General features: G+C 38.6%; 1 protein-coding gene across 1 annotated transcript in view; it reads left to right on the top strand.

Annotated features, from left to right (window-relative positions):
• The window catches only part of LOC133426461 (ankyrin repeat and IBR domain-containing protein 1-like), a 37,059-nt gene extending 17,959 nt beyond the window's left edge, over nt 1-19,100 (top strand). Inside the window, exons 12-20 of the mRNA XM_061716382.1 lie at nt 3,002-3,136; nt 5,901-5,987; nt 6,295-6,361; nt 6,944-7,089; nt 8,002-8,180; nt 8,322-8,373; nt 14,191-14,302; nt 16,180-16,223; nt 16,894-19,100. Of these exons, the coding sequence (XP_061572366.1) occupies nt 3,002-3,136; nt 5,901-5,987; nt 6,295-6,361; nt 6,944-7,089; nt 8,002-8,180; nt 8,322-8,373; nt 14,191-14,302; nt 16,180-16,223; nt 16,894-17,805 (1,734 nt within the window). The 3' untranslated portion in view covers nt 17,806-19,100. The remainder of the gene's footprint in view (nt 1-3,001; nt 3,137-5,900; nt 5,988-6,294; nt 6,362-6,943; nt 7,090-8,001; nt 8,181-8,321; nt 8,374-14,190; nt 14,303-16,179; nt 16,224-16,893) is intronic.
• The last annotated feature ends 1,682 nt before the right edge of the window (nt 19,101-20,782 follow it).

The raw sequence follows: 20,782 nt of genomic DNA, 5'->3' as shown, positions 1-20,782 counted from the left end.
ATTTCCCAGGCATATCCAAGATATTTCTCTAATATCTTTGAGCGTGACAGAGGGTTAATATTGCAATTAATCTTCTTAAGCACCTTATGACACACAAGTAAATGTGCTGGTAAGAGGTGTTGCTTACGATTCTTTTGTTGCTGACTTGTATTTTTGCTGCTTTCCACCTGCTCCATGCTGTAGTTGATATGATCTGTATGTTATAGCTTTGAAAAAAGAGGGATAAAACTCCCAAACATTCACAAAAAAAGATGGTTCCCTGCTCTAACACACCTGATTCCAATGAATCAATCACCATCAGCTTGCCGCCAGAGTCTGCACCAGTGTGGTAATGGTCCATTCATTTGAATCAGGTGTGTACAGCTGGGAAACCTCTGAAACATGCAGGGCAGTGGCCCACAAGTACTGGAATTGAGAAACACTGACCTAAGGCATCAAATGGTGCCGCCACTAAATGCTCGGGTGCTCCAAGAATGTAGAAAGTTACTTTGAAAACTCAGTGACAGAGTGTGTGGTTTGCAGTTCTATCATCAAGGCCAAAGGGCGTTAAGATGTATTGTCTGAAACATTCAACTTTATGATTACTTGCATTTTTATCCCCTCAGAATTGGTATTTTGCATTTCTTGATAGTACTGCACTTGGAGGGGACTAAGCTGATGAAACTGACTGAAACTAAAGCTGTGCTGAATAACTTTTAAGAATGAATGCGTGTACAATACTCTGTTTGGAGGATACTGCTTACATGCATGCATCATAACAAAGTGTTGTTTTGCTCATGGTGTGATTATGTCATTTGAACAGATGATATATCAAAGAAGTACAAGGACCAGATAAAACTATATACAGAGATGGATGAGATTGCAAATTAAAAAAAGTGGTAAAATGGAGGGAGAGAGTGAGAGTTACAACAAGATTTGTTAGTTGACACGGTCTCTGTTATTACTGTTGTTGCTGGTGAGCAAACTATTTTCTCAGCGCTGCACTGTTGCGGATCTTAACATGTGTTTGCAGGAAGAATGGGAGAAAATGGAAACAATAGAAACTTTTAATCACTTGATGAAAAGTGTCAGAACTCAAGTGTTATAAGAAGGAATAGCCAAAAGAAAATACTTGTCTCGACTTTTTATGCAATGTGTTGCAGGTCATAAATGCAAAAATAAAAGTAATTTATTACTTGATTGGGGAAAACTCTAAAAGTAAGAATAAAAGTCAAAGTAATTCAAAGATTTTCTTTTAGTGCCTTTTCCATGTCATCCCATCTTTTTCTCTTTTGGGGTTGTAACTAGCTATGACTTTGGCTTCGCCCCGTTACTTGGAAACATGGGATTCAACGTTGCCCAGGAACAGTTCTCTTTTACTTCTAGTGCGGTGTCATACTTGTTATATTTCTCTCCATTTCATATCTTGTCTTTGTCCTTCCATTCACCTCCCACAGTTCCAAGATCTCCTATTGATTTTTCTGAAGTGCCATGTAAACAGGGTTTCCAGGACAACAGAGTTGTCGGGCTTTTGTGGTACTCTGGATAACTTGACACCCACAGAAAAGTGCCTTCTTGTTGCAACTATACTGTAATACAATCGCTGTCTTCAGGAAACCCAGACAGAGAAATCTCTTCTAAACTCACTAGCCATGGCTCACACTGACTGCTAGTTAAAGAAGAACAAGATTCCTATTTAATAGGTTTGCTATTTGGATTTTGGGGGTTTAAGTCTTTAATTTTCTTTCCTTCCTTTACTTCATAGTATATTAAATATTTTTATTTATGTGGAAAGATGTGATTTTTAAATTTAAATACTGTGACTTAGGAAAGCCCAGTTGAAGCTCCATGATTATTAAGATCAGATTTTACACTGACACGGCTGGGTTGCAGACGGTTGGAGTTTGATCAGCAGTCACTGATTCCTTCAAAGGCTCATGATGCCTGTTGACATTTCACAGACTCCCACTTGGTGGGGCAGTTGGCGAGTGAAAGGATGGCTAGGAATTAAAATCATAGAGGTCATGGCAGAGGGAAACCTGGAGCGATGTAACAAACATACATCAAACATTGTAGAGCATGGCAAAAAGGTAAAGTCTGCTTGGACTCAGGAAATGTTGTTGAACTTGGGCAAAAGCAGCCAGGGCTGAGGAGGGGGCTCAGCCGTTATGAGTTGTTTATTTTTTTTGTTTGTTTTTCTTTTTTGTATATTGTTGATACGGATATATTCATTTATAAATGGGTGTATTTATATCAGTGTATATAGGTGTGAGGATGTATAATTGATATTTATATATTGATCTTTTGTTTTTTGTATAGAAATTAAATTAATTTGGATCATAATGAAATATAGTATAGGGGGTAGGATTTAATACGTTTTTACTTCTTCCTACTCCTTTTTGAACATGTTAATTATGGTGGATGCATGATTTTTTTTATTTATATTTTTGTTTTCTTATTTACATTTATTTATTATTGATTATTACTTTTTTGTATTCACTGTTTCATGTTCAAAATAAAATTTCAATTCAACATCAAACTTGAGAGAGGAGTTTGGGGAAAAAAGAGTTTCCAGTTCTCTCCAATGGCAAGCTGAGTACAATTCACAAGGAGCTGATTGTTTCATGGCATATGATTAATGAAAAGAAAGATAATTGTCCATATAATGTTTATAAAACATGCATAACTCTTTGACAAGTTTGCAGTTGCATGAAGCAAGAAATTATGTAATTTGTGATCCCTAATTACCTGATAGTCTTGTTAAGACTTCAAACCTCTTATCAAAAGACAAGCACATTGTGCTGCTTGTACAATAGTGCAACAGCTGATTGAAATTCAAAAATGCTAAATCTGCCAAAAACATAAAAGGTGCTGAGTGTTTTAAATCGGGGTTTCCTCCTGTTGTTCAAATGGTTTTCATTCAAGTATAGCTACATAAGCAGTCATAATTAGTTATCTATTTACAGTTTGACAGCTGACCAAAGCAGACTTAAGAACAAATGCCTTTTTCCTCCCCCTGTAGTGCAAGTATGACTTCTGCTGGATCTGCCTGGAGGAGTGGAAAAAGCACAGCTCATCAACAGGGGGCTACTACCGCTGCACCCGCTACGAAGTCATCCAGCAGGTGGAGGAACAGTCAAAGGAGATGACAGACGAGGTATACACTGGAACACCATTACTGGTGACTTTTTATATAACAAATATTTGGGTCTAATTCAACCATTCCCAATAGATTTTTTACACTGACATGTGACAGAGGAGAATTTACAGTGAATGCAGTAAATATTCTGGGGGCTTTTCAGGTTTTATAGTATATTTGACTCATAAATGGCAAAGTAACCATCTAGTGATTTAATAGGGCTTGCACGATTGTCAGACTCACGATTGTCAGACTCATAAGTGTTTCTTTTTATCCCATGTATTATTTTTTTAAGCTACGTATGGTGTATACGTACCATACGTAGCTTACACAGTGACATTACACAGAGAGCAACTTGTGTGTTATGTCAGTTGCAGGTGATGTAGCTTTAGGCAGGAATGTGGAATAACAAGCTCCCTTTTTAATGCCATAGTTCTTAATTTGTTAAAAATTTGAACTTTAACTGCGTCAAGGGATAATACTTGAGGCACTTTATTGTATTATGTACTTTACCCCCTGGATCTACACAAAATGGTAACTTTTCACTCTTTTTCTATAAGATTTTAAGCCCAAGAATATTCTTTAAAATTGGTGAATAATTTCATTGCATTTATTATTGAAAAATACAGCAACCCGCATCTAAGGCTGGATAGTATGACCTATTTTTTTACTCATGATGTTTTCCCTTAATAATAAAAACTCAGAAAAGAATGAAGGAAAGGTGTACAAGATTAACGATATTGTGTGGTTTAGAGACTGACATTGAGGAACAGACAGAAGGCAGAGTTGGAAGTAACAGGTAAAAAAGTTTACGTTCTCTTTGGGAGTGACAACGATAGATAGAATCAGGAATGAACACATCAGAGGGAGAGCACGGGTTTGATGTTTTGGAGAGAAAGTCAAACAGATGGTTTGGACATACACAGAGGAGGTATAGTGAATGTATCGTGAGAAGGATGACGGGGTTAGAGCTGCCGGGAGGCACGCCTAGAGGAAGAGCAAAGAGGAGGTTTGTGGATGTAGTGAAAGAGGACATGAGGCTAGTTGGTCTGAGCGAAGAGGATGCAGAGGATAGGGTTAGATGGAGGCAGATAATCCAATGTGGCAACCCTTGAAGGGCAGAGCCGAAAGGAAAATAAGAATAAAAACAAAAAAAAAGGAAGATTAAAAATGAATTTTTCTTTTTTGTTGTTTTTTTTTTCTTTTTGCTGTAATTACAGCTATAAAATATTCCAATTAGAGATTAATTAAATGATGCGATTTAAAAAAGGTGTAATCTAAACTTTAAGACTTAATTTATTCTAAAATAAATAATACAGAAGCAGAATCATGCCTGGGCTTGATGGTTTACAGCATGTGGATCAACCCAGATTTTTCAACTGTATGTGGAAATTATATTTTTAGTGATTTGAAACACCACTGAATCTGCGATGTTCTTGTGATGTTTTGGTCATCTTTTTATCATATGGGATACTACCGTAAAATGATGCTACTGATGTAGCCTGTGCGTTTTCAGGATGTTGCTGTCTTGTGCAGCTCACAGTGATTGTGACACACTTCTCTCACTCGTTTAAAAAGCTGGAATAAATTAGTCATGCTGCTACATTTAGCTGCCATGGAGTGTAGACGAGCCTAACAGCAGACAGCAGTTTGCACGACACACTTCTCCTACTCAGCCGCATGCCTCCATTTAAAATACTTGAATAAATTAGCCGTGCCGTTACCTTTAGCTGCCATGGACTGTAGATAACTGGAGACAGACTTTCTAGTTCCAGACGACACATGAAATGGGAAAATGCCAACATAAGCAGTCAGCTCCTCAGTATAAGATATAATAGGATTTAATTGGACTGTATTTAATTGGACTGTATTGAAACGGTCCACTTTTTCTATAAGACTCAAGACTATTTATTTTTCAGTACATCCACACACAAGAATACAATTTGCTGCAATGGTCCATATCCGTGTTGTGTTTTGCACAGTTAAGAAGAATAAAGAATTTAATTGCATAAATGTAAAATGCTAAAAAATAAGAAAGATAGCAACAAGCCAAAAAAATCTATGAAAACTATAACCAGGCCAAAGAACAAGACAAGGTGAAATGGCAATAATAAGAAGATACTTTTTCAATCCCTAAAAGGAAATTAATGATTTTTGAATATAATTGAATTGGATTTCCTGATAAACTGCCTTGAAATGACATTTGTGATGATGTGATGTTATTCTAATAAACTAAATTGAATTGAACATAACTGATGGATGTTTGACACATAAACTATGGATAACACTATGGGTTGTTTCTTTTATAAGGTAAACCAAGTCTGGAAAAAATGTTTTCAGCGAGTGATTTAGTTTACTGTGTATTCTGATATCACAGATCCAGATTAGGGTTGAATTGTCCAGAGTCCCTATTTTTTTTTCTCTCCACCCAATTTCACATATTGCTGTTTATGCTGTACTTCTGAGGTGGGTGGAGCCAATCTTTAATGTAGATTTCAAAAGAGGCAGGAGAGGGCTTATGTTGCAAGCTTTGCAGTTTCAGAGAAAAGCCCTTAGACACAACCTCTAAACATTAAAAAGCAATGACAATCCATTTCCTTTCATCCCAAGCAAAAAAAAGGTTAATGTAGTCTTTCCTAGTATCTAATGCGTGATAAGTGTGGATTTCGTTTGCAGCAGTACTTTGACTTTTCACAACTAGTCTTTACATTTTATGGGTAAGAGGGATCAGTTTTGTCAGGAGTTTGAATGTGACAGTTTTTTTTTTCTTGTGGTTTTGCAGGCAGAGAAAAAGCACAAGAACTTTCAGGAACTCGACCGTTTCATGCACTACTACACACGCTTCAGGAACCATGAGCACAGCTATCGGGTAAACAGGGCTCCCCTTGCCTTGCAGTGATGTCTGTTTTTGCATAATATTCAAACAGTCGTGTAACGCACATGCAAAGACGAAACTCATCTCAGAGGGGAACAATCCCTCCACTTTGAGAATATTCCAGATGTTGAAATTATGGTATATCTTGTCTATACATCGTAATCACCTGCTTATAAAGTCTGCTTCTCCCACCGCTGTTGATTAATTTAGATTCATATTCTGGAAGTCTCTCCATTGTTTGGTTGTGCAGCACTCCCAAGATGGCTTTAATCAGTAAAACCTTCTGTCTTCCTAACAATAGCTTGAGCAGCACCTGTTGAAAACAGCCAAAGAGAAGATGGAGCAACTCAGTCGAGCCCTGAGAGGAAGTGAGTGTGCAGTCTACCATAACAGTGTCTATCTTTATTACACACTGAGCTGCAACTTAATCTATTTGTCTTAAAATGAGTTTTTGTAATGTTGGCACATGGGAAGAAATCTCCACCCTTCCCTCTTTTTCTTCCTGTTAATGAGTATAACTTTTGAATTTAACAGGTTAAATTACTGAAACTAAACTTCACAAAAATGAAACATTTTAACTTCAGTCTCTGTAGGCTCTTTCAGTGTATTTAGCATAGCTTGTGTTGATACTTATTAATGTTTAATTACATTCTTATTTCAGTACACCACTCTACACAGTGTCTCCACCAGTATTGTGTGTCTTGCAGATGAGAATCTGAATGCAGATAAAGTAAAAATAATGGTTTATTTAAATATATTGAGTCATTTGGAAACACTGTTGGTAACAATGTATAATATTGAGGGCTTAAGTTCAAAGTCATGTGGAGGTGGAGTATGGAAGTACAGCGCTGATATGTCTTGACAGAATGGGGCTTCTTTATTTCAGAGCTTCTCCACTTAGGTTGGCTGTGTTTTTTTTTTTTCTGATTGTCTGTCCTTGTCTTTTCCAGGGGACGGAGGCCCACCTGACACTACATTCATTGAAGATGCAGTCCTAGAACTGCTTAAGACTCGCCGCATCCTCAAGGGCTCCTACCCTTATGGATTCTTTTTGGAGCCTAAGAGCACAAAGAAGGAGATCTATGAACTTATGCAGGTTTCACGGCTTATTCCTTTCCAGAAAGACAAATGTTCAGAGCAGTCAGTTTTATATGGGCCACTAGAGATATAGGACTAATTCTTTCTACCACACGATCTTTACCGTCTGCCTCATTAATACCTGCACATCTCAGCTTTTAGTTGTACATTGAGTTTTCTATCATTAACGATCCCCAGTATAGACAATGAATGTATTTTCACATTATCTTTTATAATGCAGCCTCTGGGATACGGTAGCATATCTGGGTGAGGTTTTCACACACTAGCAAGCAAAAGTTTGGACCTTTTAATGTTAGTGTAAAAATCTCATAAAGGTTTGTAAAATGAGTGAATGTTTAAAGTTGTTTTGAACATTATAGTTTGGGAACAAAATGTTTTATTAAGCACTTAAAAGATAACATTGTTGTAAAAGGGTTTTCTCATACATCTGTCCTCCCTAAACCTTCGGCACTGAGCGAAAGTAGAGAGTGAGATTTTGCATGAGCATTGTAGTGAAAAGCAGGTTACAAGCCAACAACGCATGCTGTATGCAACACCGCATCACCTAAAAACATGTTAGAGATTTCCCCACTCAACATTGGTATACATTTGGCAGTGTCTATTTTTGGAGGTCAACAGAGTCCTCAACTGTGTCGTGAGCCTGACTGGGTCTGAAAGATGTCGGACTGATTTTATGGTTTCTACAAATTCATACACACTCAGTGAAAAAGGCAAACCTGCAAATGGTCCAGTAATGATGCATGTCACTTTAATGCTCCACCCCTTACCCCGTTTTTTTTTATTGCAAACATATTTTAAGATAAACACCACATAACATATTTTTGCACTTTAATGTATCACTGGAGGGGAACTCTAAAAGAGGAATTCATGCATTCATGCACATACAGTGTAACTATTTATCTCCCCACAGACGGACCTGGAGATGGTGACGGAGGACTTGGCACAGAAGGTTAATAGGCCGTACCTGCGAACGCCACGTCACAGGATCATCCGTGCAGCGTGCCTGGTGCAGCAGAAGAGGCATGAGTTCCTGACTTCAGTAGCAAGGGGAGTGGCTCCCAACGACTCTCCTGAGGCCCCGAGACGCAGGTAAATTATCGGCCACTCAGCAATTACATATTATTCTCTCTGCAAAAAATGCCATGTGTGAAATATAAAGTGACATATCTCTTTCATGAAATCAGCTCTCAGTCATAGCTAACTGTAACTTTCTCTGTCTCTTGTTGATAGTTTCACTGGTGGATCATGGGATTGGGAATATTTAGGCTTTGCATCCCCTGAGGTAACAGATCACTGGTTCAAATGTCTAATGTTATACAAACCCCACACCCAGCAAAGTCTGCACTTGTCTTCTTGTCTTGTCTTCTTACTGTATGGTTCTGTGTTTTTAAGTAAAGATCTTAAGGGGGCAATCCAACTTTCATGTACAGCTTTATACTTTTAGTATGTGACTAATTGACTTGCTTTGCATGATTTACAGTTAAATACTGTACTGCTCACTTGATCTCCTATTTGAAAAGAGCTGCTTGCTGAGAGATGGCAGCCAGAGCTTGTGAACTGTAGTTCTTGGACATGCTGCGTTGCATCTGTGGCAGAAGACCGTGTACAGAAAACAGCCGCAAGCTGATTTCCTTGCAAAAATAGAACAAACAGGTGGTAAAGAATTTAAATGATGTGAAGCCTGAGCTCTATGCTTGCAGATTTACTTTAGCAAATGAGTCCTTTGTATCTGGAAAGTTTGAACAGAATTAAACCTTTAATGTCCATTTAAGAAAAAGGGGTCTAAGTTTAAAAAGTCACGTTAAAGTTTAAAGCATGTAGTCAGGTAAAAGTTTCTGAATTAGGTTTTAGATGATCAGTTTTTATTTCTTTCAAAAAACCACAGAACTTTACATCAAAGATGCCAAATGAATGCATCAAAGGCCGCAGAAGATGGTGTTACATTGCTCTTGCAGCTCTCAACAGTAATTACACCTATACTTCAGACTGAAAGTGGTTACTCAGTGTCCTGGAGTTTCACACATATGATTTGAAATGCTCTTTATCCGTGAATGGGTGTGCTTGATTTGATGTAGCAATGTAGGCACTCCTCCTGTGTATATATATTACAGCTGATCATATTTAATTCTTTCCAAAAACTTAAATCAGATTAATATACCATTCAATTATAACGCCCTGTATGTTTTTGCAAAGAAATGGCACGTCTAAATCTTGTTTCATATTTGACTAAATAATGTCTCCGACAAACCCCAATGAGCCATCGATCCCCGTGTTATTCAACACACTGAAGTAACCAGATGGTTCAGTGGTCCCTTGTGCTTTTTGTTTTCTTTTTCTGCATTGATTAAAACATTCTGCTGTGGCAAACACCTAAGATTGTTGCTCTGGATCGTTGCACATTAGTAACTGGTATAGGTAACATTTAGAGTCATAAAACCGATGACTAAGTAATGGTTTGATTACGAGCCTACCTCCTTTTCCTGCCAAGCTTAATGCAGTACTTGCTAATAGTGCATCAATCAAGATGCTGCAGTTTCACTCCAGGTATGCATAATTGTTTCATTTAGAGTTGCAGGCAGTTCTTAAAAATACAATTACGCAGTAAAAAAGATCCATTATTGTTCAGGTTTCTCTCAAATGCTTTCTGTAGTGTTAAAATCATGAGATAGCATGCAAGGCTCCTTTTTTGTGTGTGATTATATTTTAATAATGTAAAGATGGCATTCTCAGTCTTGCAATAGTTAAGTAGGCGCTGAAAGCACTGAATAGATCAGTCTGAATAAACTGGCTCAGTGTCATGTGTGCCAGTGAAAAGACGTGGATTCAGCTGCCACTGCCTACCTATCTGGCATTGCTTTTAGCACGTTTCCTACTTTTACAACTGTAATTTGATGTTGTTGACAAAGGTCAGTTGACAGAAAAATAAATGGCAATAATAATCTGCCACTGGATGGCCAAGTTTTAGTACCGGTACATCTTTTCCTCTCCTTCTTCAGCTACAGCAATGAATGGCCACTGGTGTACAAGTACTATTACCCAAGTGTGTGTTAATTCTGCCACTTTACTTTTGTTATTGCCAGACTAATAGTAATAAAACAATTATATCAATTTACCAGACCTAATGCTATACTTATAAAAAAGAAATCGACTCTTTTGCTATGCCCGTTATCTTGAATGGCCAGTTAAAAAACATAGATTATGAAGTAATCAAAACAGTATGGAATAATAATGAAATAAAGTCTGAAATTATTACCAATGATTTGGCTGTTAAAATCTGGTATTTAATGAACAATATTAAAATTAGCCAAATAGATTTCCTATGCTATGCAACTATAATACATGAATTTTCCTGTTACGTTCACATAATTTTGTGTGTTTCATCTCAGAACGTTTTTTTTAAATTCAGGTAATGTGGTTAAATTGGCTGCCAAATGTAAACAACATTCTGACAACACACTGGTGCTGTTTCAAATAAAAATTGAGAAATGCATACAGATACAAAAGTTTTCAGCCACACGTGTTGAAAATCAGTGTTTCAGTCTGAGCTGTTGCCACAGGTGTGAAAAAAAAAATCTACTCATGCAAACATTTCTGATACGAAGTGGGTCATGCTGAAGAGGTCAGTGACTCCAAGTGAGGTTCTGTGATAAGATGCCACCTTTGCAATGAGACAGTTTGGGAAATGTCATCCCTGCTGGATATTCCACGGTAAACTGCAAGTGGTATTATTAGAAAGTAGAGGTGTTTGACAACAACAGCAGCTCGGCCACAAAGTTTAAGACCACGTAAAATTCCTGAGCGGGGTCAACGACTGCTGCGGTGCATGGTGTGTAGACGTCACCAACACTCTGCTGATTCCTAACATGAATAGTTCAGGACGTCCACAGGCATTAATGTAAGCTAGAAATCATGGGTGTCTATGGCTGGGCAGCTGCACCCGGGCCTCACGTCACAAAGTCCAGAGTGTTGGATGGAGTGGTGGAAAGCACACAACACTGCAACAGGTGGAAATGTTTTCTGTGGAATGGTGGATCACGGTTCTGTGTTTGGCCATCAGATGGGCGAGCCTGGATTTGATGGATACTAAGAGAAAACCACCTTTCCGGTTGCACTGTGCCATTGGTTAAGGGTTGTGGAGGAAGGATAATGGGATGAAGCTGTTTTTAAGGGTTTGGGCCCCAAAAATGAAAGCTGTAACAACTACATAAGAGGGTACAACTGCATGTTAAAGTATATGTATTTGAAAACGTCATTACAGTCCCTTTGGGTGTGATTGGTCAGGTGTCCATATGGCATAGGTACATTACGTCCAGTCAATGTCTCTCATGTAGACTGCATCAAGTTTTTTGGTCACAACTTAGATCTATTCTTCACTTGATTTGTGATTGCAAAGAAAAAAAACAAGGTAAATCAACCAATTTGTTTTGTATTCAATGCACAAGAAAAAAAAAAAAAACAAGGTGTGTTTACACAACAAAGGAGTAGCCTCTTTAAAAGAATAAATTGTCCGTAAATTCACAAAAGTTTATTGATGGGTGTGTATCTAGTAGAAATAGTGAAAGTTATCACCAAATGCATTTTTGTAATCGCAAGATTTGGAGCCACCGTCTCTCAGCGGCAGAACTTAATGGCAAGTCTCGTACTAATCAAAGCGAGGCGGCGCTGCCTCACAGGCACAGCTACAGATGGCCCACTTCATGCTTCTTACAATGCCTGCAGATCACTTCATAGCAAGCTATTTATAGTGTGCTGGAAACATGAAAGTTGAAGTTTGGATGACACGCTTTTGATTATATATGAATGTGACTCAGTGACACTTGCTAATGAATGAGGGGATTAAATGAAAAGTGCACTTGATCATTTTTTTGAGGTTCTGATATCTTGAGTTGAAAATTCAGTGCATTACCTTTATCACACTTGCAGTAAGGTTATCATTAGATTATGGCAGCAGCATTGCATTTTTCATACACTTCAAAGTCGGAAAATTGTCTTTTTTAGCAAGTTGTATCACAGGATTAACCCTATCAACAACATATAAACCACTTTTAGTAGAACCCCCATATTATAATTGAACTTTTTTTGAGGTTCATGTTGGGTTTGTTTGCTGGTTTTGACTGCAAATCCCATTATTTGGGTACTGGATAATGAAGAGTAGCATACTGGCGAGCTCTGCGTTCGAGGGCTTAGAGTGCATCGTTGGCAACCGCGGCAGGTGAGGAGAGTACAGTGGTGTCCTTGGTGCAGAGAAAGGGCATGCTGCTGACTTTTCTCCCAGTGAAATGAGTTGTTGCAGAATTGGGAAATTATAGGGCCTGGCCGACTCCTGATCACTTCTCTGGTAGACATGTTTACTGAATTCACAACACAGTTTACTCTACAGTCTACTCAGGATGTAGATGTAATCGAGCAGTTTGTCTTTTATGTGCTGCCAAAGCACACTGAGCCATTAAAAGACTTCAGTGGAAGATTGAAGTTCTGAAAGTTGGGAGGTGGGACATCACAGAACAGTCTTAATTCTCATCTCTGTTCCTCAGCTTGTTTTTCCGTTGAGTCATTTGGCTGTAACACTTTTGGTCGTCATCAACATTGCTCAGACCTGTCTCATCATTTTGGTCAATGCTGAAATCACAATTATCTAAAATGATTATCCACCTTGCCTGAAGTGCACTCCTCAGTGAGAACACAGGACAGAGTACAGTATGTGGTAAAATAATTGTTTTTTTTCTTGATTATAAAATCAAGAAAGGTGCCAAAATTAAAATCATGATTAAAATTCAATTGATTGTGCTTTCTCTGGCATTTGATATCCTCCCCATCTGAAATTATTCTTCTATAACCCACATTGTAGCATCTTAGGTTGCAGCATTGATCTGAAAGAGTCATTAGTAATCCAGTTTGTGAGCAGTCATAATGTTTTTGTTCACTGATGTCCATACTAAATGGAAATGAGGCATATACTTCCCAAGAAATCTAACTTTTTGACTTAATGAAACTGCACAGCATAATTAATCATCTGAAGCTACATATCACTGGAAAAATTATTATTATAGGAGCTCAGCCTTGCTATGTATCCGTTCTTTTTATCATCGCTATTCAGTTAATGATATCCAAAGATATTCCAATAATTAGAAATGTGCACTCGCATATACTATTTTAATTAACTGTGCAAACTCCTCTGTGTGGCGTACCAGAAATGCACTTATTTGTCATCATAATGATGCGCTACATGTTTCACGACCTCTAATAAAAAGAACATAGTGTATTAGGAGATGGCTTTTAGGCTGATTGGATGCAGGATGCTGCATTTCTTCCTACCCGCTGTAACAAAATCAAACATGGAACAGCGAGAACACTTTGTCCACAAACTGTAAGGTTTGTGGTTTGATCCAGTGGTTTAAATTGTCCTTTGGCAAGATACTAAGTTTCAGGTCGTTCCTAGAGGGAACATCTTTTACCAGAGATCTATTCTCCTCTCTCTTTGTTTTAGAGTGTGTTTGGTTTAAGCTCCTAAGTGCTCATGTACAACCTAAGTATGGATTAGAGGTGCTGTACCTTGCACTGCTTGCAGTTTTTTTTCTTGTAGAGTTGATTTGCCACTAAAAAGGAATCACATTTACTTTATTACAGAATCACTGTGAGTGACACTCTAAGTATTGCCCTTATTTTTTAGATGAGTTGCATGCACAATTAGTGTTTTCCAACATCAATATCTCAATCCTCATGATGTTTAATTTGAAGTTTCTGACTAGCATCTGTTCTGCATGAATTCAGACTAGACTTGAACCTAGTGACTGAAGGCCTGTTCTGGAGATGAAAGGGCTCGAAGCCGTCTCTTGGGGCTAAGCTTTCCTGGAACATACGACTGACCTCATTTCAGCCAAAGTACTTCACTACATGAAGAAAAGTTGCCACTTCACCAATTTTCCCAATATATACTTAGCATCTAATTTTTTCTATAAGATGTTCTTGGGGTCAAAACTGCATGTTCATTTCAGGATTCAGTAGGTTACGAGACTGGAACAATTTTGAATTTAAATAAAATGTATGTGGACCTTTTTTGTGCCTAGTTGTAAATTATATTCTCTGTTCTGGTTTAAAGGAGTACGCAGAGTTTCAATATAAACGAAGACATCGGCAGCGGAGGCGAGGCGATATGTCCAGCGTTCACAGCGACACAGCTGACCCCGATGACCTCAGCGACAGCACTTTAGGTACAACTCTGGTTCATCTCTATTACACTTTCATCTGTGAGCTTTTTTTTAACCATTGTTTAGTATTTGAAATGATTTAGAATTTTGTTTTTCATGTAGAACTCTTATGTAGTAAAGGTTGAGGGTTTAGAAACATGGATCAGCAACATCTAGATCAGGCTTCATAAAAATTGATCTGAGTTTGACATCACCTTTTTTTTGTTTTTTTAATGTTCAATCTGCTTGAGTTAAGTCAGTGTACTGAAGACAAGCTTACAAGTTTTCAGCAGAACACTAGTCACTATAAATAGCATTGTAATAATGGGAAGAATTAAGTAAGGGTGTTGGATTGTTATCCTACACCAAGAAGCTGTCTTTCCTCTGAGAAGTTATAGATTGAAGGTCTAGGAAGTTTGTGTGAAACTCAAACTTTGGATTAGTTGTATCCAGAGCACAATTAGGCAGATTAAAAGAGCATTAACTCGTCAAACGTTGTTCACTTCAATAAAGAAAAGTAACTTTAGACTTCATACAGAATTTACCAAATAAATAGGCCAATGTTTGGTGGGATAAGAAAATCCCCCGTTTTGGTAATTCCAGTTATTGAATGGTTTCTAAAAGGAGATCCACAGTTGTGAGAATATCTTAGAACCCACTATATAGTGGGAGGATATTTAACGCTGCGGGGTCTTTTCTCTGTCAAAAGTCTGAATTTGCACTAAATCGACCCACTCTGACAAGACAAAGAAGCCTCTCGTTTGCAGCTTAATGGAGAGCAGTTGATGTTGGAGCTGAACAGCAACCCCAAATTCAATTTAGTTTTATTTATATAGCAATTATTAATACAAATTGTCTCCAGATGCTTTTTACAGACCCAAAGCAAATAGACATTAAAGCTGTACATGAACTATTTGAAGACCAGGTGGTCCTGACAGGTGTTGACTAAACCAGGTTTGAATATTTGCAGGGACACTTAGGCTGGAAAAGCCAATGGTTCACAGAATCATAGGAAGCTCTTTTACTATTGTCAGATTATGCTGGAAAAGCATTCAATATCATCATGTTTTGCTCGGATTTTCAGAATCAAAGTTAGAGCCATTCAGTAAATCATTCATCTTTCACCCAAGTTGTGCACCTACTATCATAATTTGTCATTATAAATGTCTTGAATTCATAGTGAGTTTTATGTAGAAGCATCTTTGCTTTTGTTTTTCTTTAGACTTTCAGATCCATCTGTTTGTTGCAGATCACCTCCACCAAACATTTTTGAGAATTTGCCACAGTTCTGTGAATTTCAGCCTGAGCCATATGTTGCAAACATCTCTGTTTAGAAAAGGACAGAACAGTGTTATACATGCCACCTGCGGGTTTCAATTATAGTTAGGTTTTATAGAAAAAAATTATCTGGGACCATCTGGAGGCCCCTTGATGGATTTGATGATACAGGAGAATCTAACCATCCACAGCACTTCAAACACAACCTGAACCTGTAAACTTCATTGATCCAGTCACACTCTTTCAGTTTTGATGAATTTATATGCACGGAGACTCCAAATTAAGGATCAGACTCTGAAAAATTACAACTGCTCATGTTTAACAAGCCGGTTTTTCTAATCTATCAGTGGCATCCATCACATTTATTTTAAATGTCTGGAGGGAAGATTGATTTGCAGTGTAGAAGTAAAGTGGTTCTGTCATACCAAGAAATATTTATTCATTGCTCTTGAAGAAACTAAATTAGTTAATTACTGATGAATGTCTGAGACTATAGTCAGGTTTGTGTCATTTGCATTGTGCAGAAAAACCTTACAATTGGTGACTAAGCTGCTATCCGGTCATTACTGTAAAGACTCTGTGTATTTACCTTAATTTATATATTTTTTTTCCCTCCACAAAAGACACACAGGATGTTGGAGGTGGCCATCGGCAAGGTCTTCTGATGGTGAGTGCACAGTTACTGCGTTTAGCCCAGTGTTTCTCAGATCTGGTCCTTATGAGCCCGTGGCCTGCATGTTTTAGATGTTTCCTGCTTTAACACATGTGCTTTAAATGAATGGGTCATTACCAGACTCTGGTGAGACGCTGATGGTGATCGATTCATTTGAATTAGATGTACTAGAACAGGGAAACATCTAAAACATGCAACGAATAGAATTTTCCTTCAGCAAAGTAACTTCTGGTATTTAGGGTAGTGATGCCTTTTTCAAATTTACAGATTACCATTTACTAAAACCTACATTTACAAAGGTTAGTATTTGAGTTACATTTGCTAAAAACTGCGATGTCCTACAAGGCTGTTTCTAACTGTATATTTAACTGCTACAAAATGGCTTGTACATGAGATTTGTGCCAAGAAGTGGACTAAATACCTTTAGTCACTGTGTTGGACTTGCTGCCAAAAATCAAAGTAAATGCATTCACTATTTTGAGCTTTGTAAATAGCACATTTTAGATGAAATGACAGCACATCACATGTTTGTGTCAAAGTGTTAAAGATACAGCAGCTGTTTTGTTCTCTGTCCACGTCTTGCTGCCGTCTGGTCGTGCAGGTTGGACTTGGCTGAAAGTTGGCGGATTATCGTTAACTACATGACTGGTTATTGTGTTTGCAGGGTCTTGGTTCCTTGGAGGAAGATGACCCTAACATTTTATTGGCCATCCAGTTGTCACTCCAGGACTCAAGGATGGCAGGAAGTGCGTCCAATCAGGAGCTTCTCGCCAATGAAGCCTCTCTTGGTGCAATTGGTACCTCCTTGCCTTCCCGGCTTCAGCAGAGCACTCCAGGTGTTGAAGTTCTCCCCAGGGCTTGTCTAAGCAGCTCAGAACTGCTCGAGTTGGAAGATAACTTGGCGAGATTAGGCAACATCAGCTGCCAGTACTCTGCTGCTCCTGGTGGTTCCGTCTCCGTGCAACACTGTGACAGTCACCCCTGGGGTAACAGGGCTTCTGTGGCTCCAGGTAACAGCAATTCTTCAACAGGTCTCTTCTCCTCTTCCTCCGACACCACGGACTCAACCACATGCTGCAAACACGATCCATCTTCATCCTCTGCATTAGCATCAAATGCTAACCTACTTGGCAATATCATGGCTTGGTTCCAGGACATGAATCCTCAAGGTATCACCCTGGTCCCCCCGACCTCCTCTGACACCGACACGCATGCCGGTCCACTCATCGCACCCAGAAGAGCATCCTTGCAAGATGAGGAGAAAAGCAGGTTTGTCGACCTCTCTGAAAACAGCAAGCCGGACGAGGTGAGGGCCGACGTGGGTTTGAGCTCTCAGAGCAAGAGCGACATGGAAGAGAAGAGGAGTGCTGTCATGGAGAGGCCGACTCAGTTAGATCTGGTAGGGCCGAGCACGACGCCACCGCCTTACACGGCAGCCCTAGACACAAGTGAAGAATCTGCAGAGTGTACAAGTTCAAAGGCCTGCTACGTAGACAGTCCGCAACGTGTCACTGTGTCCAACCAGGTGCCCAGCAGCAGCTCCTCCGAGTGGGAGGAGCAAGTGCACCTGGTATGACCTGCTCGGCTGAGGTTAGAGGAGGCTTGTCTGGAAATCCAAAAATCACTGTACATTGCAAAACTGAGTTGAAAGTACACGTAGAAGTTATTCAAGTCGAATATAGCCGGAATGAAAATAGCATTATCCACGTCTGGCTGGTGTGTTTGGGGAAGAAGTATGGAGACTCATTAATTCCAGTGCCGGCACTGAAAGCCAGCAAACCGATCAGTACTTCTGGAGTCGTGAGTAGCCCCTGCAACCAGCCCTTCTGCTATGAAAACACTCATGAAAGAGATCACATTTACACAGTATTTTCAATGAGGAATGCCCCTTAAGGGAGCCTACACTAAAAAGAATAATTCTAATAACAAGTAGCCTTTTTTTGTAATCAGTTTCAGAGGCGATATGCTGTATAGATTATAAAGTCTAGCAACTATTTTTGATGTTCCCCTCCCACTGAAGTAAGGCAAACTGTGTGATTCTGGATCGGCATTGGGGCAGCTGTGCATAGTGAGCAAATTATTTTGCATAACATATTCAATCTATAGGAAAAAGGCTGAGAGATACTTCTCACTCTTTCCTTATCTGCCTACTTAAAGGTGCCAGACACTGACCAGTAAAAGCGCTGTTGCAGTTTGCGAGTGTCAGCTGCAAAAGTAAAAGTAAATTGTGCCTGTTTATCAAGATCTCAACCACTCAGCTATACTTAAAATGTGAACAGTATTGAGCCATATTTTTTATTTGAGATTGAAGTTGAGGGTTATTTTCAAATCTCACAAAAAGTTATAATGTGCTGCATTTAATGGTTTAGATTGAAGCCACAATGGTTATATGCTTAAGCAAGTGGAGAAAGAAGGAAATAAAATCCACATTTAGAAAAAAGATTATGAATTTTTCAACTGAGAGGTAGGTGGCTTGCCCAGAAACATTTCAAAATGGATTTGACAGTGGTTATTCATCTCAAAACCTCAGTTTGAATGGGAAATGTCCTCAGAGCTTCAAAAGAGAGAGAGAAAAAAAATGCTGACAGGCCCAGAGAGGCTGCAGAGTGTAATTTAGTGAACACCTTTGTTGCAGCATCGTCTGAATTCCACTGAAGTTTGTCTTAAAGTTGTGTTAGCGCTTGAATGTCAAGTGCGGCGGGCGAGAGTCTTGTTAAGCCACTCCAGGGCCAGCCAGTCAAAAGATAACCAGGCCATCACTACCAGGGTTGAATTAATTAAAGTAGTGCATTTGAAAATTTAAGTGAATTAATTAAATTAATCAAGCTCAATTTATTGTCATTAACTTTGGGTCCTGTTAAGGCAAAAAAATAGAGAGCCTTCTTAGATGTCTACTGATGCCCCAGACTGCAGGGCAATGCATTGAGAATTTCTGAATGTGCATCTTTGAGGTGATTTTCTGTGGAGCTAAAAATATAGTGCCTTTGTTGTTCGACATCATTATCTAGTTATTTTTCACATATTTCTAATTCTGATAGTTACCCATTAACAAAGACACCTGCTACCTTAAAGTTATTGTTCCACATAACTTGTACAGTGTGCAGACACAAACTTTTGCATTCATCCTTTTTATAAGAACATCTTTATGGAAAGGGTTTCTTTTATTTTTCTTTCTCTTTTTTTCCTGCCACGAGTGGTGTGGTTTGCAACTGTCAGTGCCATACTTTCAAATGTTGTGAAAAAAGGTTTTCTGTCTTTTGTGCAGAAAGGCTTAAGCCATATATTTAGGGAAGAACATGTTAAAGGTTTTCCTCTGGTTTGGAATCTAAATCTCTATTTTCTTTGGAACGAGTTGACACACAGTTGTGTGAAAAAGAAAGCACACCCTTAATTCAATTAAGTTCAATAACATTTCCCAATTTGTACAAAATTTATAATTATTTGATTCTTACTGCACTCTAAAATGGCAAAAACAACAGAACAAAACATTACATATGCCATTAACTAATAAGAATTAAATCAAATTAAATCACACAGAATTAAGAGAAGGTCCTGCTCATTTAATCTGCTTGATAGCTTGATCGTCATGCAAGTGTCAGCAGCTTTATAAACTGACATGCAGGTTTGTGGGAACACAAAGCTCATGAGGAAAAAAGTCAGCAGGGATTTTGGAGTACTGGTAGTAATTATATCATCAATCTGTGGAAGGTTTTAAGAGCATCTCCACACAGTTTGGACTGGGTTATTGAACGGTTAGAGAGATTATTTACAAACAGAAACCATCCGAAAGGAAAAAAAAGAAGAGGACTTCACGTGGATCATGTATACAGTAGAAATGGTTTTCAGATGGTGGATTGGGATTTATTGACTTAAGAACCCACATTCACTGTATTGGTCAGCGTTGAAGTTTGGGTGCCGCTGTCGGACGTGCGCAGGTATTGTAACGTGACCTGTTTCCATCCATAAGAATACCCCGCTTTATGTATTGCACTCTAAATTGAATCATGGCCTCGAAAAAAAACCAACAAAACAAGTTGTTTTTAAAAAGTGGGTTATACATCAAGTGAGAAGCAGGTTGATTTTCTCTCCCACCGTCCCCCTTATTTTTCAATTCAGTTCAATAATACTTAAATAATCGCTAAAGGGAACCATTTTTGTTGCAGTAGCTGCTTGTATTTGAGTCTTTTCTTGTTTTTTAGAGTTGTAGATGGTTGTGGCTGCGGGCATGAAGTATCTCCTGTAACGGTGTGTCTCTGAGCGAAGATGCCGTCGTTGAACAAGAGTGGTCTCTCCCACTCTCTTTAAGGCGCTTTCTCTTGTTGATTTTTCAGTGCAGGAGACGACGACCTTAATTGTTTCTAGCTCTTAATGGTGGTTGGAGTGGGAAGTTGGTAAAGCCCCACTCGTGCGGTGCTCTTAAGTGTGATGCTGGTGAAAGCTTTGTAGTGGCATTGTGGATATCTTGACATGATTAATCAAAGCAGAAAAGACACTGTAAAAATGTTAACGTATAACTTATAACTTGCTTTTCTTTAACAAGAACGATAAATAGA

The sequence above is a fragment of the Cololabis saira genome, chromosome 3, assembly GCF_033807715.1.
Source record: "Cololabis saira isolate AMF1-May2022 chromosome 3, fColSai1.1, whole genome shotgun sequence".
NCBI classification, from domain to species: domain Eukaryota; kingdom Metazoa; phylum Chordata; class Actinopteri; order Beloniformes; family Belonidae; genus Cololabis; species Cololabis saira.
Note: the sequence above shows the minus strand (reverse complement) of the source record. Positions and strands in the feature narration are given on the sequence as shown.